This window comes from Syzygium oleosum, unplaced genomic scaffold, assembly GCF_021117445.2.
Source record: "Syzygium oleosum isolate NSW1041296 unplaced genomic scaffold, Sole_v2.1 Sole_v2.02, whole genome shotgun sequence".
NCBI lineage: Eukaryota > Viridiplantae > Streptophyta > Magnoliopsida > Myrtales > Myrtaceae > Syzygium > Syzygium oleosum.
Genome location: NW_026607486.1, coordinates 12,313,780 through 12,326,236, shown reverse-complemented (window position 1 = coordinate 12,326,236; position 12,457 = coordinate 12,313,780). Strand labels below are relative to the sequence as shown.

Sequence of the window (12,457 nt, the reverse complement as noted above, 5' to 3'; positions counted from 1 at the left end):
CGTTAACCTTCCGTCCAAAAATCGACATTAGCTATTCGATGTGGTATTTCCACGTCGGTAACAAATCCATGTCAGTAAGGTGATGCAGAAAATTATCTCGCAAACGAGATCGTTCTTTGATAAGAAAATTAGGGAAATTAGGGACGATTAACGACGATTTTTGGACAAAAGGGGCAAATTTGGGATTAGAGTTAAAATTCAGGGTAGATTTGGGACTCGATCTAAAGTTTGATTTTTTTTAGACCAAACAAAGTTCATGGTAGATTTGGACTGGACTTAAAGTTATGAGTTTTTATAGACAAAAAAAAGTTCGAAATACAATTGGGACTTAACCTAAAATTTGGGATTTTTTACGGAATTAGTCCGGTATAGATCTAGAGATGAACAAATTAAATGAATGCTTGAGCAAATTGGGAAATTTTACTTCTAGAAGTGGATTTTTTCTATGATTAACTAGTCAGGCATATATGTTCATAAATATATCTTTATATTCGTCCATACAAAGTAAAATTCTCAATCTAAATGTAGATCTGGAAATGTATACCAAATTGTGTTAATTTGGATAAACGGAGTAAAATCGCTTTATAATGCGAAAGAAAAATCTTTTGATATTTTTTCTTCTCTGGAAGAGAGTTTTGATGGTGTAACCCCAAATCAAACATCACCAAATTTACATCCTCTTCACGTCCTTGGTTTGATCCGAAGTCGAAGACGATTGGCATCTTGATAAACTGAATCCAATGGAGTTCTTGAAAAAGTCTTGATAAGAATCAGCATCCGCGAAAACTTCACGTATGTCTCCTTCTATCGGAGTGATGAAATAAACGGAGAAACCACCTATTTATAAAACTTTTATCCGCAAATATTCGATCTTTTGACTGGGATCAATGTCAATTTGATTTGTGTATTTAACTAACTATTGATTAAAACTTATTTCTTACTTGACTTTTTCTCGAAAAATAACTCAAATTCAAATTTATTGGATTTTGGAAAAAAAATTATATTCATTTTCGTTTTTGGCTAAATGAATTTTTACTTCAAATGATATAAGCTATATTTAAAACAAGTGGAATTAAAGATAAGTGCCTTTTAACAGGAGGGGAATAAAACTAAATGAAACGTAAACATGAGAGTTTTGAATAAGTTGTAATTTTTATTCTTTTATTGTAATTTAAAATTTACTTACTATTAAGTGAGATTTATTCATGTAATAAAATTTATCCATCAAACTTTTCAAATTTATTACATATTCATGTAATTAACAAAAGCTATACCTCAAGTTGTAAATATGATTCATGTAATAAGATTTATTTCTCCTTTTTACTTAATTTCAAATTAAACGGATAAACAATATACTTAAAGATACTCTATTGTTATTTGCCTTTTCAAAATAAAATGAACGAGATAAGACTAGAGATATAATTGTTTGGGAAAGATACTAAAAATATATTTATCTTTTTCATTGGATTTAAAATACATTTCAAAAAACTTTCTTTCATTCATTTTTTTTAATTTAATAAATGATAGAACGTTTGACTTTCGAGGACGACAAATCATTAACCCAACTAACAATTAGTTGAACATGGGCTGCGTGGCAATCACGAAAAAAAAGTTAAGTGCCACGTGAAACCACTGGAGCGAATATTCTCTCAATTTTGATTTTAACTATATATATATACTTAATTCTAAGAAAAAAGTACTAAATTTTATTTTGAGCGAACTTTTTTTTGTCTCGCAAAAAATTACAAACCTTTACTTAAATTTCAAATCTAGCCCAAACAATTTTAAATTTTTACATCACAGGAACCGGATTTGGGACTTAAATTAAAATTTGGGCTTTTTATTGAGACAAATAAATTGTTCAGATCAAAATTATCACTCAAGGTATAATTGATGTTTTTTCTTTTTGAAATTATATATATAATAGAATTAGATAGATTTAATGGGTGAACCAAGGTAGTGCCAAAAGGCCCAAAATGTCTGCCAGTTCATTCGGCTGAAAACCCACTTTTAGGTGGTCCAGGGTCGCGAAGAGTCATGATTAGATTTGGTTCTAGAAAAAAAAAAAGTATCTGAGTGTGCTTTGATAAATTTTTTACCTTTTTTTAATCCAAAACTTTGAGGACATGTGAATATATATAAATGGGAAATTGTCAAATAAGGACCCAAAGTGAGTGCCTTTATTCAAAAGAGGACCTTAAGTGAACAAAGTATCAATTAAGGACCCAAATGCCCAAACTAGTATCAAATAAGGACCTGAGCTTGCCGGCCGGCGACCGGCCGAGTCCCCTTCCCGCTCCAAGTTCTCCCCACGGAAGCCCCCGCCGGAGTCCCCGGGCTCTGCCGCCAGCCCTGCCCCGCCTGATGCGGCCCTCGACAACCCGGATCTCGGGCCCTTCCTCCTGAAGCTCGCGCGCGACACCATCGCCTCTGGCAACGGCCCCGCCAAGGCCCTCGACTACGTGATCCGGGCGAGGCCGGCCTCCTTGAGCTCGCCTAGATCTAGGCGGAGCTCGCCATGGCCGGCGAGCTCGAGCTCGCCCAGATCTGGGCGGAGCTCGCCGGCAGCTCGCCATGGCCGGCGAGCTCGAGCTCCGCCGGTCGCCGGGAAGGGGAACATTTGGCCCGCCGGCGAACTCAGGTCCTTATTTGATACTAGTTTGGGCATTTGGGTCCTTAATTGATACTTTATCCACTTGGGGTCCTCTTTTGAAAAAAGGCACCCACTTTGGGTCCTTATTTGACAATTTCCCTATATAAACAAGTAGTTTCCCAAGTAACTATTTCATAATTTTTTGAAATTCAAATAATATTATAAATTTTACGAAAAGGTAGAAAAGATTTTTTTCTTGCTTTTACTTAATCCGTGACAATCAGTCCCTCAAATTAAATCAACAAAGCAAGTACGAGTTACAAATGATTGGCGATCCACTAATGCAAAACAAATATCCATTTGGTTAATCTCGATCCTTAGTTTTACCATGCTTTATGCTATTTAGGAAGTCCAATTCTAAAAAAATTTAGGATCCCGCTTTTTGGGCTCTATTTTGACTTTTACACTCCCTAAAATTGTGTTTTGATTATATTATTTGTGGGGTCCCACTTTTCTAGAGCCCAACCTTTTTAGGGCATGTTTGGTTCGGTTTTGGGGAATGCCTTTGGCAAAATGTAAAGACCTTTGAGCTAAAAGGGTTTTTCGAAATGAAAGCAGTATTTGGTAATATGTTTTTTAAAATCACATTTGAAAGCAACTTTGGTCTAAATACCATTTGGTAAAAATTATTTGCAAAAGACTTTTGCTGATATTTAAAAAAAAAAAAAAACTGGCCAACCGACCACTACCGTCGGCCAAATCTGGTCGCCGGCCAACCGCTGACGGCTAGCTCTAGTCGCCGGCGACCTCAGGCGATGTCGTCTGACCTCGGCGACCACAGCCTGAGGTTGCGCGACCCCAGGCGGCGGTCGCCTGGGGGTCGGGTGACTCCGGCGAAGCCGCCTGAGGTTGCCGGATCTCAGGCGGTCGCTTGGGGTCGCCGGACCTCGGGCGGCGGTCGCCTGGGGGTCGCGCGACTCCGGCGAAGCCGCCCGAGGTGCCGGATCTCGGGCGGTCGCTTGGGGTCGCCGGACCTCGGGCGGCGGTCGCACAGGGTCGCGCGACTCCGTGGCCGCCCGAGGTGCGGATCTCGGGCGGTCGCTTGGGGTCGCCGGACCTCGGGCGGCGGTCGCACGGGGTCGCGCGACTCCGGCGAAGCCGCCCGAGGTGCCGGATCTCGGGCGGTCGCCGGACCTCGGGCGCGGTCGCTGGGGGTCGCGCGACTCCGGCGAAGCCGCCTGAGGTTGCCGGATCTCAGGCGGTCGCTTGGGGTCGCCGGACCTCGGGCGGCGGTCGCCTGGGGGTCGCGCGACTCCGGCGAAGCCGCCTGAGGTTGCCGGATCTCAGGCGGTCGCTTGGGGTCGCCGGACCTCGGGCGGCGGTCGCCTGGGGGTCGCGCGACCCCGGCGACGCCGCCTGAGGTACGGCGACCCCCAGGCAACGGTCACCGGGGCGCTAGCCCTCAGGCGGCGGTGGCCGGCCGCCGGATCATCTGCTTGGAAGACGATGAACAGTGCCCGATTACATTCCGAAAATGCAACTTCTCAAAGCTCCTCATGGGCTCTATTCAGCCAAAGGCCCTTGGAAAACTTTGGAGATGCAATTGCATCTCCTTAAAGCTTCCCAAAAAATTTGCCAAATAACTTCGCATTTGCACAAGGGACTTTAGACCCCCAAAGCAACTTTTAAATGCTGAACCAAACAGGCCCTTAGAGCGTTCCACTTGTTTTCTTTGTTCTTCTTTCTTTTTCTTCCGTATCTCTGTATTCTCTCTTTTTTGCTTGTTCGACCGATAGTTCCCACGGGTGAGGTGTATATATAGGATGCACGGACCGATAAAGGAGTTGTAAGTGATGAACAAGGAGAAGGGTTTGGCTCCTACAGAATGGAGGGCGGCAATGGAGAGGAGCTTTCACAAGATGGACGAGGAGGTGATCGCGTGGAACAAGGGCATAGTGGCAATGCACTAGAGGTGCAGGTGCGAGCTTCACTCGCCGGAGTGCAATGATGTCGGGTCGACAACCGTTGTCACCATCGTCACCCCTGACAAGATCGTTGTCGCCAACTGCGACGACTCTAGGGTCGTGATCCTGCACAAAAATTTCTCCCCGTAACTCTCCGTTCTCTCTTGCATTGAGCATTTAATTCTATAAAAAGAATGAAGAGTCAATAGTATATCTGATCATGGCCAGACAGACAATAGACCACCTAAGCTCGCCCGTGCCAAAAGGGTGTGGAGATCAATTTCAAGGGGACCTTGGCAAAGAGACTTGGTTATAATGCTCGGCCAAATCCAATTGGGCCCCATCAAAAGAGCAAATAGACAATATGCACAAATATAAAGAGAGTAGGGATAGAGATTTATAGTGGCTCGGCCCCCCACCTACTCCACCTCCCGAATCCGCTCGGGAGGTTCCCCAGCTCCACTAGAAGCGAAGGAAAGCAACGCTATTTCATGGTTTGAGGCTCCGATGAAAATGAACCTACACAAATTTCTTCGGCGCGACCCCAATGAGGTTTAAACAGTGTCAATGTGCTAAAACCTACACCAAGCAGGTGGAACATATGTTGCTTCCCCTCGAATCGATTCTAAAAGGCATGAACACGGATAAGTTACGGATGGTAAGGTCGGCGAATGATCATTAGGCCATCAGAACTCATAGTTGTTTCACTGAGGATCTTGTCTGTATCTATTTTCGATCGAACACTAAAACGAGCGTATTACAGGAAGCATATCTCACAGTATATGTTGCATTAACCATCATAGTAGGTGCATCCACAACCAAAACTGACAACTCAACCACTGCAAGGAAAGCTCGAAACATAGAGTTGCAGGAAGCATACTTCAAGCACAGTGAGTACAGTGGGGAATTGTGAGCAAACTGTATATCCTACTTGGTGGCTTGGGCAATAATGGTACTTATTGAACTCTGTTGTTCCTTTGCAGCTTCCACCAGTGAATCCTATCACGAGATGGCAAAGTGGTCTTTAGATCAGAGAAGCTCAAATAAAAGTTCATAAGAAAGCACGTAACAAATTGAACAACCCAGCAGTCGAAAGATAGAGAGAGAGAGAGAGAGAGAGAGAGAGAGAGAGAGAGAGAGAGAGAGAGAGAGAGAGAGAGAGAGAGAGAGAGAGACCTGAGCTGCTATCAACCGTGCGACTGTTTTCTTGCTTGACTCTTGAAGTTCACCAGCAATCAAAAGCTCATCCAAAACATAGTAAGCCTTAAATGTTGATAGCACCAAACATTTCACAAATCATTTATCCTCACAGATAAAAACGAATAAAGCAATACGAAAAGAAGATAAAGATGTAATCTCTTGTACTGAATGAGCATAACCTACCTTATGGAAGTTAAATATCAAGTCCAACTCGCAAACCTGTGAAGAATTCAAGATATTGTGGTGAGATCTGGAACTCAACACAAACATCTTAGTATTTCATGAATAAAAAAGTTTGTACTCACACTGCCAAAGTACCGGTCCAAAATCTCAACAAAATGATGAATTATCTCCAGGACCTCCAATTCATTGTCATCCTGATCAATGCACATACAAAAATAGAGACTGGCATATCTGCACAACATCATTGAAACAAACTTGGTCGAAAACAATATATGGCGCAAAGTGCCACAAACTGAACCCATGTACTCTTCTGTGGATGAAAATCTAAAAACTCTATATAAATTACCTTTTGTAAACAACCTTAAGTCCTCTCCACTCCACAAAATTACAGAGTTTAGGTCCTCTAGTAAGAACCAATCCACTGAGCTCTCGGATGACCTTCTCAGATGTCAGGGTAACCCATACGAGCATATCAGTAAAATGGGGTGCGAAGAAACAATATATCAACAGAGCAATACAAAAAGGTATGTGACAATAACTTCAGCAAGCAGCCACTAAGCTCAGGTGCTCAAATCTTATCAGTTTATCAAGAATCATTGACAAGGTTTAAAGAAACAGTATATCAGAATAAAAAAAATACCTTATTTCTCTCCTTCTGTGTGTATGGAGAATACCATTTTGTCAACCTGACCTTCCCTTGACGACTGATTAGAAGTACAAACTGAATCTAAAACACGGCACAGAAGAGAAAGAAGTTAAAATCCAGCTTTAGTCAAATGACGGCCAACATAGGAAATTGACTTAAGAGAGAGAGACAGAGAGAGCTGCTTATGTGTGATGCAATCATATTCAAATGAGAAGCACATATAATTAACAAAGAGAAAGTAGGAGAAACCCAACTTTGGGAATTAATGCGCGATTGATAGTCATATATCTATCTTCAGCCAGATAAGCTTCTCTATAATATATGGTGCCATCAGAATCTAGAAGCACAGCTCTTGGATGCAAAATGTCTATTCATGCTCTCATCGACCATGCTCGAAGCGAGTCCTCAAGCAAAGCACATAGAATCAAGCCGACCAACAGAGTTGCTTTATCTTGTCAGAAGCTCCATGTTAAACATTTTCGCACACAACAAATTTCTGGAAAGTCGGAAACCGCATCCACAAGCTCGTCATTTGACAGAAACCACATGACGACCCTCTTCAAATTTAAAGACAGATTTGATCAACAAAAAACAAAGCTCCCCCACCAAACCCCCTCCTAAAATGAAAAGAGCTATCATTATCTTCTTCAATTACGATCAAGAACAAAGAAAAACAGCCGAAAAAAAGAACCAATGAATCGCGATGAAGCTCTTCACCGATTTAATTCAGAGAAACAACGTCGATTTGGAGGAACTAATCAACTACGACAGACGACGGTATTCAATTTCACGTAGAAGTCGAAAAGTCACGTAAAAAAATGATCTCAACCGGCGATCAAAGTCATGAGACAGGAGCTAATTTCACACAGAACAAATCCCAAGAGGGGAGCCCAACATAACAACATCGACAAATCTAACAGCCTGAATCAAGAAAGTCAACTAAAGCCGCAAGAGATCATCAGAATTCCAAGAACGAGAGGCGCGACATCATCGGCAAACAGGAAACGGATTCGCGGGTCGACGGAGAAGCTTGTTCCCGACTAACCCGGATGAGCAAAAACGTAAAAGGGTGTACCATGATGGAGCTCGTCAGATCGAATTCAAGTTCTTCCAATTCCGCATCAACAACGCCGGCGACTCGGGGGTTGATCTTCTCGTTCACGCTGTCTCGGCTTCGGCGTCGTCCTCGAAGAGCCTTAAGGAATGGAGGAGGGCTGCCTCAGGCCGTGATGGGCCTGGAGAGCTTCGTGCCATATGCGTCACGGGCCAGGAATCTTGGCCCTCCCAGGAACCCAACTCGTGATAAAAGCCAGTCCATTGAAGGTCGAGCCCTTCTCCTTCTTCTCTGGGGTTAATTCCAAAAAAAAACATCAACTTTAAGTCGAGAGACAATTCTGGCCCGAACTTTTTTTTATTCCATAAAAAAACACCAACTTTAGGTCGAGGGATAATTCTGGCGCGAACTTTTTTTTGTCCCATAAAAAAGCATCAACTTTAGGTCGATGGACAATTCTGGCCCGAACTTTTTTTTATCTCGTAAAAGAGCACAAACTTTCATTTAAATCCCAAATTTGGCCCCCCATTGACTTAATATCTGAAGTTACCCTTGTTTGAGAAAAAAAGTTATGGTGGTGAGCCTAGCGAATCTCTTCCATGGCGTCTGTCGACGGGCGGTGGTCTACAGTTTTAGATTACGACAAAACGACGAAGTTTGGCTAGAAAGATTCAATCTGGAGATATTTTTGACTTGCCGGTGAAGTGAAGGAGACGAACAGTTTCACCGTTATTCTTCAAGTTGTGGTTTAGAGAATAAGACAATGAATAATGCTTTAAATCCAGTCAGCAAGTCACGTGGATTTATTGCTAAGGTGGAATAGTCAAGTTGGAAAATCAATTGTTTTAAATCAATAAGGGCCAGATTTGGGATTTAAGTGAAAGTTTGTGCTTTTTTACGAGACAAAAAAAAGTTCGGACCATAATTGTCCCTCGACTTAAAGTTGATGCTTTTTTATGGAACAAAAAAAAGTTCGGGCCAAAATTGTCCCTTGACCTAAAATTGGTGCTTTTTTTTGGAATTAACCCTCTTCTCTGTGTTGGGTTTTCATAGATTTTATTGATAGCGTTCAAATTCTTCAGGTCCCTCATTGAAGTTTTAGCCTCATTCTTCCCATGCAAACGGGTTACCCCTGTTGACCTTCATCCCTCGACATAGGTCTTCTTCACCCTTCTAAGTATCCCTTCAGTTTGCAGGAATTTTCTTCTCTGCAAAATTCCGAGAACATTTTAAACATTCAGAGTCAATACGAAATCTCTCTACATTGGTGCCGCCCTCCCGCAATCAGATGCTCTGGGCATATACTCTGTTCTCTACCGAATTTTCTTCATTTAACCTTTATTTTGTGTTAATTCAAGATTAGTGTTTGCGTCCACCGATCATCGGTAGCCAACAGTTCTGTTAGTTAGTGAATACACGTGACGTGGATCAACAAACAAAATGAGATTAACAGATCCCAATCCATCATATCTTCATTTGAAAACTAGAAGGATCATGGGATGCTTAGGGCCCGTTTGGTGACGTGCCAAACAGTAAAAATTTCTATTCTTTTGTTCCCAGAAATAGTTTGGGAACAGAAATGCGTTTGGTAAACTTTTTGTTCCCGGGCACATGTTTGCAAAAATTTGTGCCCAGAAACAGTTTTGGAAGAGAAACAAGAAGTAAAAAAAAGTTGCTTTTTGTTTCTCGGCACAATTTTGAGAATCAGTTTTTTTCTTCTTTTTCTTCTTTTTGTGTTGCTCTTCTTGGGCTGTGGCCGGCGAGGGCATCACGGCCCTCGTCGGCCGCCGGCGGAGGCGAGGGTCCCCCTTGCCAGCGAGGGCAAGGGCTGGACCCTCGCCGCCTGAGCGAGGCGGCTCGCCGTCGGTCATGGCAAGGTTGGCCTCGCCCAGATCGAGAGAGGTCGAGCCTCGCCGTGGGTTGCGACGGCGAGGCTCGGCCTCGCCAGATCTGGGAGAGGCCGACCTCGCCGTCACGACCCACGACGAGGTCGGCCTCGCTCAGATCTGGCGAGGTAGGCGGCGAGGGCCGCGACGCCCTGGCCTGTGGCCGGTCGCCGGCGCCGGCGACCCGCCATGGCCAAAGAAGGAAGGATAGAAAGAAAAAAAAAAGAAAAAAAATATTAAACAATTTAAAATATTATTAATAAAAAGAAATTTTGTGTAGTTACCAAACGTATTTCTGTTCTTTTCTATCCCAGGAATAGAAATTTTGGACAGTTACCAAACGCCTTCAAATGCTTAGAAATTATTTCCGGGCATAGAATAAAAAAGAACCATTTCTGAGTAGAAATAGTTCCCCGGCATAGAAACATTGTCATACGCACCCTTAAGATACTCAACTTGGCCATTGCAAAACATGAGACAAAAGACGATTCTTTTAGGTCATCTTTTGACCCTTAATCTTGTCCAAAAAATCTTAGACCTATCATAGACCTTTCAATTATGCCAATTGAGTCCCAAACCTTTTCACGTTTTGCCAACTGAGTCCATCCAATCCATTTTGGCTGGAAATTGCTGACGTCAATGTCGATCGTCCTATGTGGCACAGCCGACGCTAACGTTGACAATTTTTAATTATATTTTAGTAATTTTTTTTTTCGATTTTTATTAATTATTTTATTTTTATTTTTTCTTTTCTTTTTCCTTTCCTTTCCTTTCCTTGCTTTTCTTTTCTTTTTCTTTGTTTCTTTTTTATATATGGCTGGCGAGGGCACGGAGGCTCTTGCCTGTGGCTGACGAGGATATGTAAAAAAAAAGAACAAAAAATAAAAAATAAAAAAATTATTTAAAAAATTATTAAAAAAATTATCCACATCAATGCTGGCCGTGCCATGTAGGACGGCCGACGTCCACATCGGCGATTTCTAGCCAAGATTGGCCGAATGGACTCAATTGATAAAACATGGAAATGTTTAGGATTCAATTGGTAATATTGAAATGTTTAGGGTTAAATTGGTAAAAGTGTAATAGGTTTAGGACTTTTTGGATAATTTTCTTCTCAACTTGGCCATTGCAAAACATGAAACAAAAAAAACGTATTTTAGGTTATCTTTTGACCTCTGATCTTGTGGCCGCTGATGATCCTATGATACTAAAATGGAAAAATGACACAAACAGTCTCTGAACTATGACTCAATATGCAATTTGGTCCATAAACTTTTAATTTGTTCAATGTAGTCCCTGAACTTTAACCCAATGTTCAATATGGTCCATGAACTTTTAATTTGTTCAATGTAGTCCATGAACTTTTGGTACATGTTTAATATAGTCCCTGAACTTTATAAAAATGTTCAATGTAGTCCTTCCATTAATCCAAGTTCAGGGACTATATTATACATTTTCATATAGTTCAGGAATTAAATTGAACATGTACCAAAAGTTCAGGGGCTACACTGAACAAATTAAAGATTCGGGGACCACAATAAACATTAGGCTAAAGTTTAGGGACTACATTGAATAAATTAAAAGTTCAAGGACCAAATTGCACATTGAGTCAAAGTTCAGGGATTGTTTGTGTCATTATCCCTACTAAAATCTTTGCATGTTCATGTCCAAAATGGGATTCATGGTGCAATCTTCATGAGATGTTTAGTCGAATAGTTTCACCCACCTCGATCCTTTCAGCAATGCGTGAGGAACTTGGATGCCCACTGCAATATCCATGGTTCTATATAATATGATATTGATGATGATTGAGAAAGGTTACATAAAAGTAAGGAACTGCTGGGTATTTGTCGTTTTGTGTTGACTTTGATTGAAGATCGATATCTAGCTTACAGTAATGCAGTCATTAATCTTTTTTATATACTCAATAAACAGTTTCATTTTTATATGTATACACATATGCTGATCAAAAGCAACTCTTTCCTTCCTTTTGTCCACTCAGCATGTCTACTGACGACTCCTAAGATTATTGGATCTTGAAAAACACATCACCACATAAAAAAGGGGACAATGGTACCACGAGTACCTAAGCTTTCATCCTTTTTCACTTTTGCTCAATTAAGTGTCTGGGCTTTTCAAATGTGGGTTAATGGGAGGCCTTTGTTAAAAGTGCGCGTGATAAATGCTAACTCGGATACAACTGCCGTTAAATAGTCACTAGTTACCAACTTATTAGATTCAATGTTACCTCTTAAGATGATGCCATGTTAGTAGAGACATATTGGGTGATTAAAACTGTCTAAGTCAACACTCTCTCTTTCCTTATCATCCAACACCTAAATGGAGATGGCACAGTTAATGCCAACTTGGATACAATTTCCGTTAAATAGTCATTAGGTATCCACTTATTAGATTCAATATTACCTCTTAAGATGATGCCATGTTAGTAGAGATATATTGGGTGATTAAAATCGTCTAAGTCAACACTCTCTCTTTCTTCATCATTCAATACCTAAATGGAGATGACACAGTTTTTGCTAAGTAAACAAGTTGAGTAAAAGAAAAAAAATGGGTAAATTTTCCAAATATAGATCTGAAATGTTGAATCATTGACTTAAAATTATGAAAAAAAAAAAATTTAAGTAGCACCGAAATTATGCTATGAAGAAGCAACTGTACATAATACAGGTTGCAGATAAGTCTATAAAAAAAAAGCAACTCCTTTCAATTTGGGGTACTTGTAATTTTTGGATCACTGAGATCTAACCGATCTTGACAAGGAAGAATAGACCTCAACATTTTATCAATTATATCACTAGGACTCGTCCGATTTACAGTCAGTTCCTCGCTAAAACTAAGGACAAGAAAACCACTGAAAAAGACTCTTTATGTGGTTGCCTCAAAGGCTCAAGGATGACTTATCAGATATGG

The 12,457-nt window shown here is 41.2% G+C and overlaps 1 protein-coding gene across 1 annotated transcript; it reads right to left on the bottom strand.

The window, feature by feature from the left end:
* Positions 1-5,206: 5,206 nt before the first annotated feature.
* On the bottom strand, positions 5,207-7,820 carry LOC115663708 (AP-1 complex subunit sigma-1). Its single transcript, XM_056303542.1, has 7 exons — positions 7,662-7,820; positions 6,581-6,667; positions 6,287-6,378; positions 6,063-6,171; positions 5,941-5,976; positions 5,734-5,820; positions 5,207-5,556 (listed from the first exon to the last, which is right to left on the bottom strand). The coding sequence occupies exons 1-7, from the start codon at positions 7,662-7,664 to the stop codon at positions 5,485-5,487; spliced, it is 486 nt and encodes a 161-aa protein (XP_056159517.1). The 5' UTR covers positions 7,665-7,820; the 3' UTR covers positions 5,207-5,484.
* Between the last annotated feature and the right edge of the window lie 4,637 nt (positions 7,821-12,457).